The sequence below is a fragment of the Neolamprologus multifasciatus genome, chromosome 11 (assembly GCF_963576455.1).
Source record: "Neolamprologus multifasciatus chromosome 11, fNeoMul1.2, whole genome shotgun sequence".
Taxonomy (NCBI): domain Eukaryota; kingdom Metazoa; phylum Chordata; class Actinopteri; order Cichliformes; family Cichlidae; genus Neolamprologus; species Neolamprologus multifasciatus.
The window spans coordinates 35,943,970-35,966,166 of record NC_140449.1 but is presented as its reverse complement, the minus strand read 5'-3'; the positions used below and the strand labels follow the sequence as shown (position 1 = coordinate 35,966,166).

Here is a 22,197-nt window from a genome sequence, read left to right as displayed (position 1 = left end):
CCGTTAGCAACGCGACACTGAGCAGAAGGCCTCAGTCACAGATGTTCATACCTGCTCTCCTTCGATGCCGTTCAGTCCATCCTCGCCGTCGTCCCCCTGCAGCGTTGGAGCAGAATCAGCTGTTACGTCTCACTGCTCAATCTATGACAAACTGTCGTTTCTCCAGTTAATGCAGCAGTGTCAGCAGACCTCGGTCACTCACCTTGTTGCCTGAGAGGCCTCGGGAGCCCTGCAGATACAAACAGCAGATTTAAAGGTTAAAGCATGTTTGACTTTTTCAGCCCGACTCTGAACGTCCAACGTCTGATATATTTAATATTTGTGTGATATATTTATAACAAACTATAAACAAACTTGTTTTTCATGATAAGAACAAAAGTTAATACTAAAAATCAGTCGTCACACAGTCTGACATGAAAAACATCTCCATGAACTCGTCTGTTCAACTGCAGCGTCATTTTCTCCACGTGATCGATTAATGATCTTCAGCAGTGCTCCTCTCAGAGGTACGACACATCGCGTACCTTTTGTCCTCTGCTTCCAGGACAGCCCCGGATCCCCTGAAGTCCAGGAAGTCCAGGAGGACCTCGCTCGCCCTGCAACACAAAAGCAAAGTCAGTGCACCTGGTTCGAGCTCTCTGTCTGCTTCGTCCTGTAGGTCCATCTTTCAGTTATCAGGTTATATGAATAATATCTCAAAAATACATTTGCATTTAAGTAAAATATAAATGTCAACTGCTTTTAGGAAGCCCCCATAAACAGGAGCAAGCAGTTGGCAATTTAACAAGAAGAACACAAACTACAAACTAGAAAATCCAAAATAAATAATTAAAAGCAAAATTTTTTAATGGTAATGAATTCAGGTTTCACGCTTTTTCATCCAGATTCAAGATCCTTTATTTATCACATGCATAGTTACACGCAGTGAAACGTGTCCTGACCTGCTGCTCGACTGTGCAAAAACAGAGAACATTTTGTACAAATAACTGAATAAAATAAAACAATCTGGAAATTTTTACACTGGCAATCTGAAAATGTGCATTGTGCGAGTGTCTCATTTACAGCTGAAGAGCTCGTGGTGGGATGAAGAAGAAGCACTTACACCGACTCCTTCTTCTCCCGGGAAACCCGGATGACCCCGCTCTCCCTTCTCACCCTGTTTATAAAGCAAACACACTCAGAACCATCAGACAGAAAGCAAAGGGCTGCAAAAGCCTTCAGGACACATTTCACAACTTGTTAGATTAAGTGGCAGCTGGTCAGTAATGTGATATATTAAAATAATATTTTAGTTATTAGAGTTTATGTATTTAGACAATCGGGAAGCACAACATTAAAAGTGATTGCGTCATGGACACCAGAGCAGCTCTGGCTGCCGTCCACATGAACAGGTTAAAGCTCCATCGTGCAGAGAGGAGCTCGTTTAAAATGGACTGAGGCACAGTGGAAACTGATCTCAGGTCAGACCCATCCACACATGGACTGTGTGGATGGGTCTGTGGGAGAGGGAGCATCCGCCCTGTGGAGCTGGCAGCTGGCACATCTGGACAGGCTCCGTCAGTGCTGAAATCTATACACAGGTATCTACACAGGTATCAGAGCAGCATCTGCTCCGTGCAGACGTGTTTTTCAGATGCGGCCTTCATGTTTGAGTGGGATGATGCTAAAGCGCAGAATGCATCTGTTGCACCAGCCGCCTGCAGTCCAGACCTCTGACCTGCTGCTCAGTTTCATGCAATGGTGAATTTTTGCATTTGAAATGTGTGATATGTTCACTGAAAACATTCCTGGTGTAAAGTTGGGGTTTCACACTCACCTTTACCGCTCGTGGGCCTGGAGGACCACGGGGGCCTTTGTCTCCCCAACATTTGCACATCACTCCGCAGCATTCCCGGGCTATCACGGTGCTCTGCAGTCAGACGAGGGGACGAAGGACATACATGAACAATGCACGATCTTTGTGAAGATCTTTAAGAGGCAAACGTCGGTTACTGAACGTTTTATCTTCCGAGAATCAGGACACATCAAAATATTACTCGCTATGAACTCGTTTAAGAGGAACAATTATGTCAGCAGGAAAAACTAAAAACATCACAATCTTCGCGCCTCCTGAATGTCTGACGGGAGGATTATTGTCCCTTTGATTTCTTTGTTGCTTACGTTGCTTCTTTCAACCTACCATGTTTTGCACGTGGGTCCTCTTATCTCACCTCATGACTCCTTTACTGGTTGTTCTGAGTAAAATTCACTCACATCTTTTACATTATATGAATAACATGAACATGGCTCCTTTTTACTCAGACTAAAGATTAAAACTTGCTTTATTTGTCATTTAGAAAAGGTAGAAACGCACTTTGCTCATGAGCAATGGGACTGACTTACAATCTGTTGGAACATGGTGCTGCCGATACTCGGCATGCTGATTATCAGCTGATCGGTGTACCCGAATCCGCGGCCAAACTCCACCTCCTGTAGCTGAGTGTGGTCAGCGCCCCTGAGAGCCACGGCCAGCAGGGCGCTGACTCCTGCAGACAGGACAACAGACTGGAACGGCGTGGCTTCACAAACACAGTGCACGTACATTTCCACTGGATCTGAATCAAGCAAACTGATTAGGTCTAGAAATATTTAGTAACTTCCCCTCGTAGATAAGATGGATCCAGTCTGATGGTGATCCAAGTGCTTTTTACCCCTCAGCTGTAAAAGGCAGTGATGTGAACGCTATAGCTCGAGCTTCAAATTGATATCATAGCTGCTTCCATTAAAATCTTTGATTAGTTTGAATCTCAGTGACCTCAGAGCCACAATAAGTGAAGATCTTGCGGACGTAATAACTTGAGAACAAGACGACGTAGGATTTGAAATTGATATCTTAGGTGTGTCTCCTCAGAGGCCGACGGGTTGCACTAGTATTATATTCAGTTCTTTCAGCTCTCTGTCATTCTACACAAACCACTTTTTCCTGGTTGTTTAGGAAAGTTCTTGTTCTTCCGCTTATTCTGCTCTGCTTCAATCACGGGCCTTCCTTGAAGCCCAGAATTAAAATGCACGCAAAGGCATGCATTTATATGTTTTAGGACACACAGAATAATTTGTGCACTAACATCAGATCAAAGTACACAAGGATGTCAATAAAGATGAGCAATGAAAAGTACAGATGACACAATGAGAAAACCAGAAGCAAAGTTAGGAATGAAGTGATCTTAGTAAATGCATGTTTTTACCAGACTCTCGCAGCAGCTTTGATTCCCGCTGTAGACTCACGACGTCTTCATTGAGTCCATCAGAGAAGATCATCAAGACCTAAACGACAGAGTAAACCACGTCCGACAGTTTAATGTGGATGACGTCTCATGAAGTGGTAATGTTCAGGGCTGAACAATGAAGTCATAGAAGTGCTAAAAACTGCAGCTCCTCTAATGTCCACTAGAGGCTCCATATACTCCCGTGTTATAAACAAAGCTCTTTACCAATAGCAGTCTTCATGCTAGGTAACAGTAATTAATGTAATTGAATGTAGTGTCCAGTATTTGGCTACCCAACAGCCACGGCTGCAGTTTATGTGCTAAATTTTAACAAGATGAAAAATAGCACCGTTGCATGTTAGCAACACAGGATATCAATTCATTTACTCGAAGATTTTAATGGTGGAAATGAGAACTGAAGGATTCTGAAAGGTCTAAACTAGTGCTGTCAGCGTTCATCTCGTTAAAATGACTTTAACGCCATAACCACATTAAAGCGGCAAATCTCTGTTAGCGAGTTAGCGCGGATTGCCCCGTGCGTGGGGCTGCACGGCATCAACGCGTTAGAGCGGTTAGCTCATTAACGCGTTAGTGAGCTAGCGCTGTGCGTAGGGCTGCACGGCGCTAGCTCACTAACGGTTATGGCGTTAACATCATTTTAACGAGATTAACGCTGACAGCACTAAACATGTTTCACCTTGACAGTAGCCTCGGATTTGGTCTTGAACCTCTCCTTGTAGAAATTCAGCAGCTCAGAGTTAAAGTAGGTCGGCTGGGACAACTTCCAACTCAAGACTTTCTTCAACACGTCTTCACTGAAGTCTGGAAAATTTGTATCATACAAGGCCCTGCCATCACTGTCTACCAAATGGAAGGCAATTTGGGTCTTGACCGGGGACTGGGGGACGCCAGAGCAGCACAAGTTATCTACTGTTGAAATATGTGAAATATGATGGACAATCTCTTCCAGGTGTCGGATGTAGTCACTGATCTGCATGTTGTTGGATCCACTCGTGTCAGTAATGTCGAATCCTATTGCAACGTCGATTGTGCAATCTGAACGTGGGAAGAGAAGCAGGGAAAGGATGTTTGTCTTTGACCTTTTATAGCTAAAGACAGTGACGTGGACAAGAGGGGCTCACTAAATCAAACAACAGGATTAAACAATCAAAGGTACTGATGCTCATGCTGGTACTGCTAACTTTAGCCACATTAGGCAATAGAGTGGATACTGGATGATTTATGTTCACTGTGAATGCAGCACCAGCAACAGTCTTTAAATGATAAGAGGGAAAACATTAGGCATTGTGAGATTATTATGCTATTTTATGCCATATTATGGTTGAAGCTATAAGAATGTGAGAAATGGTCAGGTCACATCTCCCATCCGGATGGTTTATGCTCAAAAGTGTTTGTATGGAATAAAGAGATTGTTGATTGAGCATTTACACACCGAGTGTTGTTCTTCCTTCAGCCCACAGATCAAAGAATTGGAATATTTAACAGCATCTACAATAACAACAGCAGCTCTTGACAAACCAAGCACAAATTACTCAAACCGAAGACTGGGTGTGTTCATAGTCGAGGACGTGCATTTCACTTACTAGAGTGGGGTGAATGCACGCAGCAAACCACCACCGGTAGATACTTGCAGGGCTGGACTGGGACAAAAAATTGGCCTGGGCATTTTGACTAGAGACGGGCCCACGAGGTATTATAGGTAAAGCCATAAAGCCTTTGAATCAAAACAAACACTGTTGTGACAGTGATTCTGGTATATATGTATCAATCTAATAAACCTACACCATCCTCCCTATTCTGGTATTCTAAACAGTACTTAGCTGAAACCAAAAGACTGCTTGGTCAAGTTAACCTCCTGAACTATCTACAACCAAGGGCGTAGATTTGGCATGGACGGAAGGGACATGTCCCCACCAATATCCAGCGATTATTGAATTGTCCCCACCAATAATTTGATCTCTTCCAGTAATGAAAAACAAACCCGATTGTCTGTTGCTGTAACAGTAGTTCATGTTTAGAATAAAAAATCCCAGCTCACTGACCTGATAGGGGCAATAGTGTGCCTCTATAAGAGGTGTTGGTGTAGTATAACTGAAGTAATGTTGTTAAGTCCTTAAAGTCATATTCTTTTATTGTCATGACTGTATTTGAAGCTATTTTTATTTTTGTATGATACCTGATTTATATGGAATATGGCTGAAGTAAACTAAAGCCTAAAATACTTTACTCAGTCATTTGTTTAATAGTAATTTAACATTATATAATTCACATATAAAACTATGAATTTTAATTTTAAATGGTTTAAAAGCATGTAGAATAGGCAAGTATATTTCTCCTTTATTTATCAAGAAGCAAAGACAAAAAGGGGAAAAAAAGAAACGGGGCAGGGTTCGGTGGTTGAATCATCCCCACCAATGCCAAAACCAAATCTACACCCTTGTCTACAACACATGGTGGAAACCTGAAATCAAGACAGAGAAGACTAGAGATGACTTACATACATTTGACCAGAGATGGGTAATACTTACTTTACTCGTTACTTGAAAAAAGTAATCGGGATTACTATTGCAAAAACGGTAATTAGATTACCGTTACTTTCCCGTAGGAACGCTGCGTTACTGCGTTACTAAAACCGTGATTTTTTTTGCGAGAATGTCTCATGACAGTGACGTAAGCGAGTGCGACGTTCATGACAACAGCTGTGTGCAGATCAACAATGGATCATATATCGAGTGCAGAGAGAGTATGAGCGTGCAGCGTTTAAAGCGTGGAAGTACTGACCTTACTTTGAGTTTGATTCCATAAAAAGTGACAAAAACATTAGTGTCCGTTGTGCGTGGGAAGAAAACTTCTTTTTACAGCGAAAACCCCTAAACTTCCAAACAAGCACCGAGTAGCTACGACGTAATGGGAAACTCACAGAGAAACTCGCGGATTCTTCCACTGACCGCTGCACACCTGCACCAGGATAAACCTCCGCCTACCCCACTCCTGCTTTACAGGTGAAAATAGAGCAACAGGACCACTAGTCTTTGACTTTATTTATTTTCTGCTGTGTTTTACTTGCATCTATTTGAAAGACTGAGTGTAAACACACAAAATATTTTATTTCATGTGCTGGAATGTGCAGAAAATAGGTTTAAATATTAAACTAATTTCTTCCAGTCAGAGAATGTTGCAGATAATTAAATGTTTGCTTGATGCATAAAGTTAAAAGACTAAAACTAATAAAACAAGTTTTAAAAAGAGACTTTTCCATTTGATTACATTTTGTATGATGATTATGCAGAAAAAGTAGAATTGGGCTGAAAGATCTATCACTTTATCACCTATTCAGGTTGTAAATCGTGTTTTTAAAAAGTAACTAAGTAACTAATTACTCTTAAAAATAAGTAATCAGTAAAGTAACGGGATTACGTTTTTGGGGAAGTAATCAGTAATTAGTTACTGATTACCTTTTTCAAGTAACTTGGCCAACACTGCATTTGACATCACATGACTACTTCGATCGTAAGATTCAGATAATTATTTAATAAAAGCTAGACATTTTAAATGAGAATAAGAAAGAAAAGTATATCTTTGTGCCCCCCTCTCCCTGTTAATGCCCTACCTGCCCCCCTGGCTAAACTTTGCTAGACCCGCCCCTGCACAGTTACCAGCTGTCAGCTACACAGAAAAGGATCCTGGTGTTATTTGTCTCTCAGAAACAGTTCATAACTTCAACTCATTCATGTCACCGAAAAGGTAAACCTGTTTCTCCATCACCTGTTCAGCTCTGATGATTCAGTAAGGACGTCTCCTGGTTTCATCTTCATGTTTCCCTCTCACCACATATCCAAACCCACATCATGACCAGCAGCTTTACAGCTGTGGCTCCAGCAAACATCAGCTGATACTAGAAATTAATATTAAATCAATTCTAACAACAGCTGATCAAGCTTAAACGTGCTGCTGTTGTTTAGCGCTACATCCGCTGGTTTCGTCTTTCTGGCGCAAAGTGATAAACAAACAAGAGAGAAAAGCCGATCAGCTGATCATTGATCAGTTTCATGATTGGAGTAGAAACAGGAGAGGGAGGGGGGAGAATGAGAGAAGAAGAGGCAGCTGTGCAGCAAAGACACAGAATAAATCCAGCTTTGTGTCTTTATTTCATTTTAGCCGAAGTCTGGGACAAATCGCTTCCTTTTCACCTCAGTACCATTTTCTTCTCTTTGTCTACGATAAGATTGCTTTCAGAGTCGTTGCCCAAGCAAGGGGGAGGGTGCATCAACCTTCTTGGCTATAATTGGTCCAGCCCAGAGTCAATCATGACCAATAGGCTACCACCTTTCACTCTATAGACCGTTACAAACAAAAATGGCCCATAAAAACGAAAAATCACCATCGGGCAGTTGCCCGGTGTGCCCGATGGCCAGTCCAGCTGTGGATACTTGTCCCCTGAACTTTGTGGTGTGAAAGCAGTTGCTGTTATAAATGGTGCCCCACATTACGTCACCATTTAAAATATGGAAATTGGATCTTCTGGCTGTCTTGGTTTAGTCTCTCTTTTAAAGTATTCACTCAAAGATTTTCTGTTCGCCTAATTATGAAATTACTAGTCATGCACATCTCTTTTTTCCAACTTACCAATTTTGGGCTGAGGCACAGTGTCACAGATTTTGTCAATGACCTTTGTCTTGATATTTGCCAAGCTGTCGAAGTTCTCGACATTAAAGATCTTCTCTGGCGTGCCAGTGACCTGCAGGAGCTGTAGGTAATAGACATCTCCAACAGCAATGGCGAATATTGTAATCCCCATTTTCCTGAGCGCTTCTGCGGCATCCTCCACGTCATCTTTAGAATTACCATCTGTGATCAACACCAGGTTCTTGGGAACGTCTCTGCGGCCTCCATTTGATTCATGAAAGTAGTCCCTAATGTAATCCAAGGCTTCTCCAAGATAAGTGTTTCCACCTTTATAGTTCATGTTAAGGATATGCTTAATCATCTTCGTCTTGTCGTTGTACGTGTTAAGGTGAAACTCATGTTTAGGATCATCACTGAACTGTGCAAGTCCGACATGTGCAAACTCTTTACTGACATTAAAGTTGTCCACCACACTTGCTACGAAGTTTAACATAATCGTGTGCTCGCTTTGGTTGATGCTTCCCGAGTAATCGAGTAGGAAGACCAAGTCTGTCTGGTTGCAAACTGCCAAAGAAAAAGCAAGAAAGAGACATTTGATGCCATTAATACACAACTGTGCTGTGAATTTAACACTGTGGCATCGTCAGGCCTCCATCAATCAGCCAACCAAAAACCTGATGCCATCTTTGGTTAGACTTTTGTATCTATTGTGACACCGGAAGAAGGGTTGACCAAAAAATTAGACATTAATGAAAAACTTGGGAAACATTAAACATACATATATTATATAATTATTATATTAATCAGAATCAGAATACTTTGATCCCTAGGGGAAATTATTTTATATTATATAATATAACAAATGTCCCACATATTAAAGTGCAAATGGAAAAAGGATTTTGAAATGCAGTTTATTAAAGTGCAAATGGAAAAAGGATTTTGAAATGCAGTTTATTAAATTGGAATTCAAAAATAAATTCACAAATGCAAAATTTATTCTACAATTCATTATTTAAGCACAGAAATCTTTATTTCGATGCGCGTGGCTCTTGTGGTCCTCCATAAGACCCAGGATCGTGAATATAATATAATATAATATAATATAATATAATATAATATAATATATAAAGCAGTTTGAGGTAATTGTTGTGCTCTGGTGCCTTTGGGACACTCTTACCTCGCTTAGTGGAATTGCAGATGACAGAAGAAATGTTCTGGTACAGAGTTTCCAAATCCTTAAAATTTTCGACAAAGAAAACTTTGGATGTGTCGTCACCAGCCATGGTCTCCAGCTGGTCCCTCTTTGCGTTCTGCACTCCGATACTGATGACTGTGATCTCATTTTGTCGCAGAGCATCAGATTCTGCTTTCAATCTCTCAGAGTCAGTAGCTGCTCCATCTGTGATCACCATGAGAATCTGAGGCACCCTGATTTCTCTCCGACCACCATGTTCAGTGTTGAAGTACTGCAGCGAGTATGCCAAAGCAGCACCTGTGTAGGTGCCTCCGTCTGGTTGTACCAGCTGCTGCACTGCTTCAAGGACTTTTCCTTTGGCGTCAATTTCATTTAGAGTAAAGCTGGATTTGGGTGTGTCAGAGTAGAGAATGACTCCAAAACGAGTCAGATCTTTACCAACGGTGGTCTGGTTCACAACTGAAGCCATAAAGGTTTGCATACTTTTGAACTGTTCCTTCTTTATGCTTTCAGAACCATCAACCAGAAAAATAATATCAGCCTCTACTGTCTTTTTACAATCTGGATGAAGGAAAAAGAGGCAGAGAGGAGGTTAGCAAAGACAGAACTTTTTGTTGTCACAATAAAAACTAAAATAGCAAAACAAACATTTTAAAAGTCATTTTTATTTTACTAAATCAATCATTAACGAATCGTGCTGAGGTATTGATGGGTTTAATATATTAAAAACTTTTTGAGTTAACTGACTGAATGATTTAACACCTCCACAGACTCCACCTTTGGTTGTACCTTTTAGACAGTCATACATCACAGATGGTTTGAAACAGCCTCTCTTACCTTTCTCACAGAACTTCAAGGCCAGCTTGGTCTCTAGTTCCTTCAATGCATCAAAGGTATTCTCAATGAAGACCCTCTGCGGTGAGCCACTGATCTGCAACAGTTCCGTCCTGTTAGCCTTATCCACTCCAATGGCATAGATCACCACTCCTTTGGCCCTCAGAGCTTGAGCTGGTTCTTTGACGCTATCTTGGGATTTACCATCTGTTATAATGACCAACCACTGCTTCATCCAAGGCCGCCCTCCTCTGGCTTCATCAAAATACTGTGAGACCTCTGTGATGGCCGTGCCAGTGCGAGTGCCGTCGTTCATCTGCTCCATAACATCGATGGTGTTTAGCATTCCTTCCAGGTTGTAGTGTTTGGTGAGGTCGAACTCCAGGCGTCTGATGCTGCTGTACTGCATAAAACCAACATGCACCTTATCCAGCCCAATGCTGGACTTGCTAATGACAGATTTCGTGAAATTTTTCATCTTTTGGAAGTCTTCCTCAGAGATACTCTCAGAGCTGTCAGTTAAGAAAAATATGTCGCTTGGTATGTCTTTACAAGCTGTGGATGAAAAACAAATAGAGGTTAGTGTGGTTTTCTCTTTTTACAGTTATTTCCCTACCTAAATCTAGAATTAGCAATTTTGAACATGTGAAAGTCCCATAAAAGAAGGTGGAAATCATGTATACATCTAATCAAGTTTTTGAAATAGTTTATGGTCCTGTTCTCTATCCTCTCCTCTTATTATCTCAATGATGTGTGCCACAAAGCAAAGCCCAACTTAATTTAACTCACTTTCTGAACAGATCTCTCTGATGACGTCATTTTTGATGGTTTTCAGGGCATCAAAATTACTGACAAAAAACTTTCTCTTTGGATCCCCAGCAATCTCATTCAGCTCATTATCATTTGAGGATTTCACTCCAATGGCGTAGATGATGACATCCTGCGCCCTCAGTTCTTCTGCAGCATCTTTAACTTCATCTTGGGATTCTCCATCGGTGATGACGATCAGGTACTCGGAGACTTTGTAGCCACGGCTCGTCTTTGCGTTCTGAAAATGTCCTTTCATGGATGACAGTGCTTTTCCTGTGTTAGTTCCACCTCCGTCGTGAAAGATTTCCTTCACAGCCTTTTCCATTGTCTTAGCATCTGAGTGCTGTGTTAGGTCAAACTGTAGAGAGGGGGAATCTGAATATTTAACAAGACCCATGCGAACATGGTCTGGCCCAATACGGAAAGTATGAAGAAACCCAATGATAAACTTCTGCATGTCTGAGAAATCTTCATATATAATGCTCCCTGAGTCGTCCATCAGGAAGAAAATGTCAGCTTGGTCCTTTTTATCACATGCTGAAGAGAAAAACAAACAATGGGAGTTAGATCTTCTCACATAGTCAAAGAAAGCGAGTTTGAACTGAGCATTCAGAGTCTGAAATGTTTGAGAAACCATATTTACACCCAGCATGTTTTAGAGGCTGCTTATGAACAACTATAACTTAATAATGGATGAGTGGTTTCTTACTCTATTTTCTTATCTGGGAAATCACCCACCTTGACATTCCTCTAACACTAACACAGAGCATTGCACAATAATGCTACTACAAAAGTTAACATTTCTCAGGGAAAACTAACGGCAACTTATCAGGAAAGCTTAGTTCAAACCTTCTTTAGTCTCTAAATCACTTTTCTTGTCCTGGACCCCGATCTGGATGATGGTGTTGCACAGGGTTGCCTGCAGAGTTTCTTTCAGGGGTTTCAGCTTGATGAAACTGTCCACAGTAAAAACGAACTTGGGGTAAGATGCCATCTCCAGCAGTTCGGCTTTATTGGCGTCTTTGATTCCGACAGCAAAAACTGTGACACCAGCTCGACGGAGAGCGATCGCAGGTTCCTTCACATTATCCTGGGATTTACCGTCTGTGATTACCACCGCTACCTTCGGGACATCCTCCCTGCTGCCCTTTTTTTCAGTGAAGATGTCTTTCAGGGTGAAGTGTAGGGCAGCTCCAGTGTTTGTACCACCTTGACGGTAAGGCAGGAAGCTGATGAACTGCAGAATGTCTGCCTTGTCTCTGAATGAGTTGAGGGAGATGTGTGCAGTCGGCACGTCGTTGTATGTAACAATGCCTACTCGGATTTTAAATGGACCAGTTTCCAGGCTGCTGATGACCGAGCGCAGGAAATTACGTGTCAGCCTGAAGTTTTCCTCTCCAATGCTTCCGGACTCATCAACAATGAACACAATGTCTGCCTTGTTAGCTGTTTTGCAATCTGTGAAAGGAGCACACTCAGTTTAGTCAGCCCAACTGAAACTGTATGTGATGTGAATCTGAAGCCTAGACTGTCCAATTGCACAGCCTTTCACATGTACCCCAATCAGAAAACATGGGTGAATAAGGAAGTGCGGCTTCTACTAAAGGCACGTACCAATACCTTCAGATCAGGGGATGCTCAGACCTACAGTACGTCCAGGGATGACCTGAAGAGGAGCATCAAGAAGGCGAAGCACAGCTACAATCTGAAGAACACTTTGTCAGCTCTGACTCACAATATATGTGGATAAGCATTCAGGCCATGTCTGACTACAAGCCCAGCAATTCCACACAGACAGCCATGGATTTGTCCTTCCTCAATGAGCTAAATGCTCGTTTTGTTAATGACAACAAAGAAAAAGAAACCCTACCCCCTGATGACAGCATTTCAGGACGTGTGCTTTGAGCATGTGCAGAGCAGCTTGCAGGGCTCTTCACAGACATCTTTAACCTGTCGCTTGCGTGTCAGTGTCAGTGCTAAAACACTCATCACCAACTAGCCTGAACCACTATCGCCCTGTTGCTCTCACGCCCATAGTTTTGAAGTGCTTTGAGCAACTGGTCCTGGCACACCTCAAATGGTAAAATGGTAAATGGCCTGTATTTATATAGCGCTTTACTAGTCCCTACGGACCCCAAAGCGCTTTACATATCCAGTCATCCACCCATTCACACACACATTCACACACTGGTGATGGCAGCTACATTGTAGCCACAGCCACCCTGGGGCGCACTGACAGAGGCGAGGCTGCCGGACACTGGCGCCACCGGGCCCTCTGACCACCACCAGTAGGCAACGGGTGAAGTGTCTTGCCCAAGGACACAACGACCGAGACTGTCGAAGCCGAGGCTCGAACCGGCAACCTTCTGATTACAAGGCGAACTCCCAACTCTTGAGCCACGATCGCCTCAAGGCATGCTTGCTCCCCACACTGGATCCTCACCAATTTGCCAATCGAAGCAACAGGAGTACATAGGATGCTGTACCCACAGCGCTTCACTGTGTACTCTCACACCTGAACAACAAAAATACTTATCCAAGAATGCTGTTTCTTGACTTCAGCTCAGCATTCAGTACAGTTGTTCCCTCCAAGCTGATCACCAAACTTGTGGATCTTAGAATCAGCAGCTCCACCTGTACCTGGATCATGGACTTTCTGACCAACAGGCCCCAGCATGTTAGGCCAGGCCATAACTGCTCTGCTGTGTGCCGAGCCCGTTCCTCTATGACTGCAGACCTTGGTGAGTCTGCTACAGTGAAGAACTAAAGCTGTGTGGTGCTGACAATAACCTGTTCCTGAGTACCAGCAAAACCAAGGAGCTCATTGTGGACTTCAGGAGAGAGGAGACAGACACCCATGTCCCCATCTACATAAATGGCACAGCTGTTTACCGGGTCTCCAGCTTCAAGTTCTTGGGGACCCACATCTCTGAGAATCTGTCCTGTTCAACTACAACCTCCAGCCTGGTCAAGAAGACCCATCAGCGCCTCTTTTTCTTGAGGACACTGAAGAAAAAACACCTGTCTGCTGTCATACTGAGTAACTTCCACCACTGAGTGATGGAGAGCATCCTGACCAACTGTGTCACAGTGTGATGTGGGAATTGTTCTGTTGCTGACCACAAGGCACTGCAGCAGGTGGTGAAAGCTGCGCAATGCATCACAGGGACTCCACTTCCTGCCACTGAGGATGTCCACAAGACGAGGTATCTATGCTGAGCACGCATCATTCTCAGGGACTCCTCTCATCCTGCCAATAAACTCTTCCAGCTCCTGTCCTCCACAAGGCGCTACAGAGCCTTCAGACTAAAACCAGCAGGTGAAGGCTTGATGCTGGTTTTAGTCTGGAAAGACTAAAACCAGCAGGTTTTAGTCTGGAAAGACTAAAAGAATCATTTGTCCTCTCAGCCGCAAAAGAATCCGGGTCACAGGCACCAATTATTAAATTCTGTTCTTTTGAATTCTTTTGGCGACAAAGAAAGACTTACGACTCAGAGTGGTCAAGTTCGAAAAATGATCTCTATTGTATATTTCCGGAAATGGAGACCTGTCACACGAACACACACGCTTAGGTCTGAAAGCATTAGAAGCCAGCATGGTTATGTAGTTCTGCTGCACGTCACACACACACTCAGTTTACTTAGTTCCGCTTTTTCTATACTTCCTGTTTTCTGCACAAGACGTGCAGTCTACCCTGTGACTTTTGGCCTACATTCTAACTCACAGGGGCGTTTTCCTGCACTGGACTCTATAAAACAATATAAACAGAAAATAAGCATTAAGAATATATATTTATATCGTAAAATTAGGAAGAGCTTCTTCCCCACAGCTGTCACCCTACTGAACTCAGTCCGCCGCTGAGCCTTTCCATCCACACTCACTTAAACCTCTACACTCCACCTTCCTCCTATCCTTCCCAGTGATAATTTCATTCTCAACATTCACCATATGCTTAACTTATATGTACATAATCTGTCATAACTATTTCCATCTTTTATCCTACACATATCTGTATATAATCTGCTCCTATTGCACTTACTGCTTTTGCATTTCTGATTAGATGCAAACTGTATTTCGTTTTCCTATATTCATTCATGTGTAATGACAATAAAGTTGAATCCTGATAATGCTGCAGGCAGATTTCAGGCATGATTGAGTTTCACTCACTCACCAAACAAAGCATAAAACCTAAGCAAAATATTAAAATGTTAGCCTCCATGAATAAAAGAACAGAAATGGTGGATTTCCTTCCTTCATTGAGTCTTTTTATGGTCTGCTGTGACATGCGAGTGAAAAGGCTATGCTGACATGTTCCAGATCCAGGTTTTTGTACACCTGGATCACAGTTGATAGTAACGGGTCTTAAAGTACAATGAACGGCTATTTAGTTTTAAAAGAGCAAATATACGTTGAAAAACGCCTCAGGTGATTTTGTGGAGACTTTCTGCATCGTTAGTTGGGATGATCTCACTGCTTCCTCTGGAAAACTCTGGCTTACTTATAATAAACCATCGTTGCATTCATAGCTGCTTCAGAAACACTGCTGTGTAGTTACTGATGATGATGATGAACCGATGGCGGCTTTCTCACCTTCAGTGACATTCTCCACTTTCCGTTCCGTGAGCAGGTCAATCAGCAGAGTTACTCTTGAAGAATCAAAGATATAGCCATGGCTGGCAAAGCGGTCCAGAGCATCCCGTGTCGCACCTGCGTCCATCCCCACAATAATTACCCCCTCGTCTTTCAGATTTTCAGCAGACCGAAACACATCCGAGTCATCCGAGTCTTTTCCAGCCACTACAACCAAATACTGTGGGGTTCCCTGTTGTGCGCGGCCTCCTGCCTCAGCAGTGAAGAAGTTCTCTTTAGCGTAGGACAGAGCTTGTCCGAGATTTGGTGGTTGGCCTGTTTGTGAACGCAGTCGGAAACGTCGAGCAGCGGCCACGATCTGCTGCTTGGTTTGATGAGTGTTGAGACGAAAGTCAGGTCTGACGTCCTGACCGTACTGGGCCAAACCGACACGGTAACCAGACGCTCCAACTTCCAGTCGATTCAACAGTCTGACAAGCTCATTTCTAAACAGGGTAAACTGATTGGAAGCTATTCCACTGTCCACCAGGAAGAAAATATCTGCAAACCTGTCGACCAAAGCTGAAAGAACACAGAAGCAAAAGTGTTTTAGTTCATGCAGAGTTTTCACAACAAGCCTAGCGCTCATGTGATTGACTACCTCACAGTGCTCAGAGGCCCAGCTGAGGATGGACCAAGCAAAATGTGTATTTTCAACTTCCTGTTGATTCTTGTGTCAAAACTGTATTCAGGTGCTTCTTAGTTATAATTAATTGTACAATAAAGAGATCACTGTATCAACCAATCAGCTTTCTTTACCTAGCGTCTGGTCCTCCAGACTGAGACAGACCGTTTCCAGCAGGATGTTGGTCTGATCCTGGAGCTTCTGGAAGCTGACAGTGGTGAGGACGAAGCGCTCCGAGGGCCAGTTAGCCATGGTTATAAGCTGTGACTGATTGACCTTTCCGACCCCGATGGCGAACACGATGACACCGTGCTGCCTCAGTCTCCTGGCAGGTTCCAATACGTCATCAGTGGATTCGCCATCTGTGATGACCACAGCAATCTGAGGCACACGGCGCTCGGCTCGGCTGCCGGCCTCTTTGGTGAAGTACTGCGTCCGGAGGAAGTCTATGGCTTTGCCGGTTTTTGTGCCGCCTCTTCGGTGGGTAAGGTTTTCCACCGCAGCCAGCAGGGAATTCTTGTCCCTGTGATCCGTCAGCTGGAATTCCGGATAAGGATCATCGCTGTACTGCAGCAAACCGATCTGAACTTTGTCGGGGTCGATTTCAAAGCCCTGGATGGTGTTGCGGAGAAATGTACGGATCTCCTGAAAGCTTTTATCATCGATGCTGGATGAGCCATCAACTAGGAAGACGATGTCACCGACCGAGACGTTTTCACACTCTGGATAGCAGCAAAAGAAAATCAGTGTTCATACACAAGTATTACAGGAAGACGACACAAAGTCCCAGAATAACATTATCAACTAAGGTCCATGAAAGAAATGTTCTGTCTCCTGTTCTCTACTATTAATCCCACTAACCCTCTACGGCACACACTATGAGCTCACTGAGGAATCAGATAGTCATGATTTGTTTTTGGTTTTTCGCTGCTTACTATTGGATGCTATACCATTGTGAAAAACGGAAAAATATCACACTTTAATGGAGTAAACAGAAATATATCAGCAGAAAAATGAATTAAATTGGTGTCTCAATTCCTTTAAAAAGGATAAAATAGACTTTTTAGTCTGGAAGCAACACCGTGCCACTGAGATTTAACAGTTTGTCTTTGAAAGCAATCACATGAAATGAGCACCTGGATTATCCTGTATCTAAACTCAGGTTTCAAAGACACAACCTGGCATGCTGCGTTCAAGTACCGACCTCTGACTGTCTGAGCAGCGACTTCACAGAAAAGTGCCGCTGTGATGAGGCTGAAGAGAAGACCTGTCCTCCCCGTCATGTTGGGACCGCTCATGTAGTCCTCTCTTCCTACACCAGCAACAAGACGGAAAGAGTGCCAACAACATTGTAGACATTATAAATTACGTGAACTTGCTTTCACGCATGATAACGTGACTTTATTTTTTAATCAGTTCATTTCACAAAGTCTAGTTGTTTGTCCAGATGAAGCTTTGCAAACCTAAGCCGTGTTGCCGTGCACGTTTTTGGAGTTTTCTCCTGTGACTCTGCCACGGGCGGATCTACAGGGCTAGCATGGGTGGCATGTGCCTCCCTAAAATAATAATAAGCTAGCACCAACACTTTGAGCCTAGCTACAATTAACAGTTAATATGAACTCTAAAACAGAATATATTTCATAGTGTGCCCCTCCCCCCCACCCCTCCACCAATGAAATGGTTCCTCCTGTAGCTCGGGACCAACTTTACATCTTCATGTCAGTAACAGCCGATGCTTGTGGTTGTCCCAGAGCGCATTTGAATCAACACCGTGGGCATTTTCAGATTTCACACACGAGGTTTATTGTTCCTGGAAATGGAATGAAGGTTATTGCTATTAATGCCGGCACCTCCAAATCACATGACCGATGTATAGGCTTTGGAGCGTGATGTCACGGGAGGGGGTGTGACCAGGATTTTTGGTTGAGGCACCATATTTCTGCGCCAAACAAAGTGCTAGCGAAAGAAGAGAGAAAGCACACGGTTAACACGTACTTGCTGTGTGGTCGAAACGTTAGACACACAACACACAACCATTGTTTCCCCACGTGGAAGCATCATGAGGGTAGTTTTATTTGCGATGTGATCTGGGGTCATAACAAATTAGAACATCCTAATGAGTGAATTTGCAGAACTATGTTCTATTTATAGAGTTGCTATTTGGCATTATTGCAGAAAAACTCGCCTATGAAATGGATGAAACACATCGTGACTGGTTTCCAGCGCTACACATAGCGGTTGGTCTTCAGGGTTTCTACTCCACGGCTGTACTTCATACGGGTCCACATTTCCAGTGCATGCTATTTTTGGCAAATATCGTCTCTTTGCATCTGGACACAATCTGTCTCTGTACCATCCTTTTTCTTTTGAGCTGCTTTTAAGCATGTTTCTAACAACTGTCCTCCCAACTCACGCCAGAAATATGGAGCCGCGCTCCCACAATACATTGTGCCGATACGTCAGTTCCAAAGCCCTATACTTACTGCTTTGATGTATTTTAACCATATATGTACAATGCACATTACAGGACGTAACACCTGCATAGGTGTAAAAGAAATGGCTTTGGTTTCCATGCCACTCTGAGAAAACTTCTCTAGTTTTCTAATTCTACTGTTATGAACTTTAACCTTTACCATGCTGAGGCCTGTCCACCTGACCTCCTATGTCAGGCGTAACGAGCACTGGTTAAAGTTATTTTTGGTGTTTAGGGCGAATAAAAAAGGTTTGCTCGAGTCAGAGAATAATCTGAAATCCAAAGATGAGTTAGTTATAACACAGACAACACAAGAACCAACATTTTTATATTCTGCCAGTTAGAAATATTTTCAGGGACTTTGATTTTTAATCTTTCTAAAACACTCAAATCAGAATTGTTAATAAATTATATGAAATACTGAAGAATTTCAAAAATAAATAATAAATAAAAAGACGAGAAGTCAAACCTCATTCCTTCTGTAAATGCAAGCTCGCGCAAACGTACTGTAACAAAGTGTCGAGAAAGAAAAGTAAATATAATATTTTGACTTTATTCTTAAAATTAATATTAATAACAGATTCTGGAGAACAGGAGTGAGATTAGAGATCTAAAATCCTGTTTCAACCTTTTTCATGAAATATAAACTTTGATTAAATGCTAAAGCAAATAAAAAGTATAAGAAAGTAATAACATTATTTAAACATTTCTTGATGCATGCTTAGTCATCCAGGTAAGTAACTCTCCAAAAGTTGATTCTGTTCATCTGGACATAGCATTTTCAGTGGAAATTATGCAAATTTGCATAATTATGATGAAGGTACTGACCTCCCAGCCCATTGTTCCTCCAGTGTATGGAACTCCAAAGTGTTCAAAATTAAATAAATAAATAGGTCATGATGAAATAAATAACTATGTGAATAAATAAGACACAGATATGTAATGTGAGAATGATATTGTGAAATAATGGAACACATTTTGAAAAAAATGCTCATTATTGTGAAATATATTGCATTCTGCTATATAAATTTACTTATTATTGTGAAATATTATTTCATGGTCATTATTTTTCACAATAATAGAGATTATTCCTGAGGCATTTTATTTATTTCCAGACGTTTTTATTCCAAAATGACCCATTTTCAAAGTCAGTCTTTATTTCAAAATCCCGTTTTTCCCAATGGCCTATTTATTTCATAATGCGACTTTTCAGCAGAATGACTTTGTCTGTCAATCAATGTAAATGGGCTGGACCTTTGCACCTATTGGCTTATTGTTTACCATCGACTAGTTTTCCTGGATATCTGCTCCACGGACGGCTGCTACAGCTAGCAACAGCGTGCTAGGTCAAAAGTCACGGAGGATGGCGGACTGGTGTGAACTTCAGTCAGTTCTGCTCATTTAAGCAAATCAGATAGAGAGGGATCATTTACCAGTAGACACTGTTTTGAGTCGTTTAGATGATGTTTCTGAAATGCCTGGATGATAATTGCTCTTCAAGATGTTAGCATCGATGACAACATTGTCGAAGGTTTAAGATCAATTCAGCACCGTGTTCGTTTGGAATACGCAGAGGAAGAACTGTCTTCAAATGTTGGTCGTCCACGTCTTGAAATCCCGGTGCAGCACTCAGGACTTTAGTGCTGTCCGGGATAACCATCGGGGTAATTGCCGATATGTTTTCTGTGTCTCCGAGCACAATTAGGAGGAAAATGACGGAGGAAGGTCTAAGGTAAGTTTATGCTGTAATTGAGCACCTGTGTGATTCTGTACACAGCATTGTTTAGATGTTGACCTTAATTATGACGTTTGACATTGAAATATTATCGCTTACTTTTTTTTGGTTACTGTCTAAGTGGGGCAGCTACGGCTAAAGCTATCGGCGCCATCTCGGCGTTGAAACACGTTTAGCCGGTGAGTAGACCCACCAGCTTTCCACATTCTACTTAGTTATCACATCTTGTTAGACAACAGGGTCATTAATGCTTTAAATAGTACATAGTTGAATGTTTCATTGCTGTTTGCAGTTGATTGTTCTCTGATAACACATAACAAAGTTGATGTTAAATAGCGAGTTTATTGAAATGGTTTTGTCTATTACAGCAGCGTTTTAAATATCATACGTTCTCTGGTGTCTTCAGTAAAGCTAAAACAAGAATACATTTACATCCTTGGTTCTTTCAGTATTAATTGGAAAACTTTGAGATTTGCTGTTATATGAAAATATGAAAAAATGTTTATGTGCAGAAATTCTGATAGGTATTCCTCTATTGGAGATGTGAATTTGGATTCAAAAGTGCTGGACATTCAGCATCATCACCCAAATGCCGACTGCAGAATGATGATGGGACATCTATGATCCAGAGGCATATACATTCAAAGTAAGTTGATATTGTTAAAATATCCAAACACCAGTTTCCGGCCTGGAAAGCACGTGTCAGTGTGGCCTTGATGTGATATTTTAATGTAGGTATCAAAAATGACTAGCATGTTCTTATCATTGTTATGCAGTTATGTTCCTGTTTGAACCAGTCTGTACACGATTCTCTCTCCTCACTAAATCTGTACAGCATCTGGATACTTACCTGACACAATGAAGATCTGTCCCATAAGCATTACAGTGTTTACAATACAGTCTTTTTGTAGTTATTACTAAGACATGATCTGTTTGTTAATCAGGATTTCGACTGATGGATTCAATGAGACGAGTCAATCCAGAAGTACAGTGTCACTTGGTGTTCGCTCGCTCTGCGGTAGAGTATCACTTCCTGTTCCTGCTCAAACACAGCGGTGTTTCTGAGTAACTTATTTGCTTAGCAATTTAATTAACAACTTTTAAATACATTCTTTTTTCAGAGTATAATCCTCACGTGCTTCATCCGAAGCACACTTTCTGTGTACTCACTACCTAATTTATAGCCAAAGTATTCACTCACTGTCTCTGTACTGTTTCGCTAGCTTAGCTTAGCTCGTAGCCGACTCATTAGCACCATGGCTACTTCACCTGTCCATCCTGCACTTTCTTGCTCATTGTGTCAGATGTTTAGTTACTCCTCGGCCTCCTTTAGCAGTAATGACATCTGTAACAAATGTAGCATATTTGCAGCTCTGGAGGCCAGGCTTACTGAATTGGAGACTCTGCTTCGCACCCTTCATTCACCTGTAGCTAGCCAGGCCCCTGTAGCTGGTGCAGCCGAAGATAGCGTAGGCCCCGCTAGCTGTTCCCCGGCAGACCCCAAGCAGCTGGGGAAAGAGGGCGGCTGGGTGACGGTGAGGAAGAAGCATGGTCCTAAACAGAAGCCCCAGGTACACCACCAACCCGTTCACGTGTCTAACCATTTTTCCCCACTCGGCGACACACCCGCCGGGGGTCAAACTCTGGTAATTGGTGATTCTGTTCTCAGACATGTGAAGCTAGAAACACCGGCAACCATAGTCAATTGTCTTCCAGGGGCCAGAGCAGGCGACATTGAAGGAAATTTAAAACTGCTGGCTAAGGGTAAACGTAAATTCAGTAAAATCATAATTCACGTCAGCAGTAATGACACCCGGTTACGCCAATCGGAGGTCACTAAAATCAATATTGAATCGGTGTGCAACTTTGCCAAAACAATGTCGGACTCTGTAGTTTCCTCTGGTCCCCTCCCCAATCAGACCAGGAGTGACATGTTTAGCCACATTTCTCCTTAAATTGCTGGCTGTCTGAGTGGTGTCCCAGAAACGATGTGGGCTTCATAGA

The 22,197-nt window shown here is 42.4% G+C and overlaps 1 protein-coding gene and 1 long non-coding RNA gene across 3 annotated transcripts in view; one reads left to right on the top strand and one right to left on the bottom strand.

Moving 5' to 3' along the window:
- LOC146509222 (collagen alpha-6(VI) chain-like) overlaps positions 1-22,197 on the bottom strand; it is a 103,022-nt gene that overhangs the window by 30,670 nt on the left and 50,155 nt on the right. For both annotated transcript variants that reach the window (XM_085175953.1, XM_085175954.1), the window contains 16 exons: positions 17,190-17,297; positions 16,120-16,707; positions 15,322-15,882; positions 11,581-12,189; positions 10,711-11,268; positions 9,925-10,476; positions 9,070-9,648; positions 7,893-8,456; positions 3,943-4,301; positions 3,225-3,303; positions 2,383-2,525; positions 1,817-1,909; positions 1,103-1,156; positions 525-596; positions 203-229; positions 52-96 (listed from right to left, as the gene is read on the bottom strand). In XM_085175953.1, coding sequence (XP_085032079.1) covers positions 52-96; positions 203-229; positions 525-596; positions 1,103-1,156; positions 1,817-1,909; positions 2,383-2,525; positions 3,225-3,303; positions 3,943-4,301; positions 7,893-8,456; positions 9,070-9,648; positions 9,925-10,476; positions 10,711-11,268; positions 11,581-12,189; positions 15,322-15,882; positions 16,120-16,707; positions 17,190-17,297 — 4,991 coding nt within the window. The remainder of the gene's footprint in view (positions 1-51; positions 97-202; positions 230-524; positions 597-1,102; positions 1,157-1,816; positions 1,910-2,382; positions 2,526-3,224; positions 3,304-3,942; positions 4,302-7,892; positions 8,457-9,069; positions 9,649-9,924; positions 10,477-10,710; positions 11,269-11,580; positions 12,190-15,321; positions 15,883-16,119; positions 16,708-17,189; positions 17,298-22,197) is intronic.
- Positions 18,815-21,177, top strand: LOC146509223 (uncharacterized). Its single transcript, XR_014876645.1, has 3 exons — positions 18,815-20,190; positions 20,756-20,839; positions 21,138-21,177. It is a non-coding gene; the product is annotated as an uncharacterized LOC146509223 (long non-coding RNA).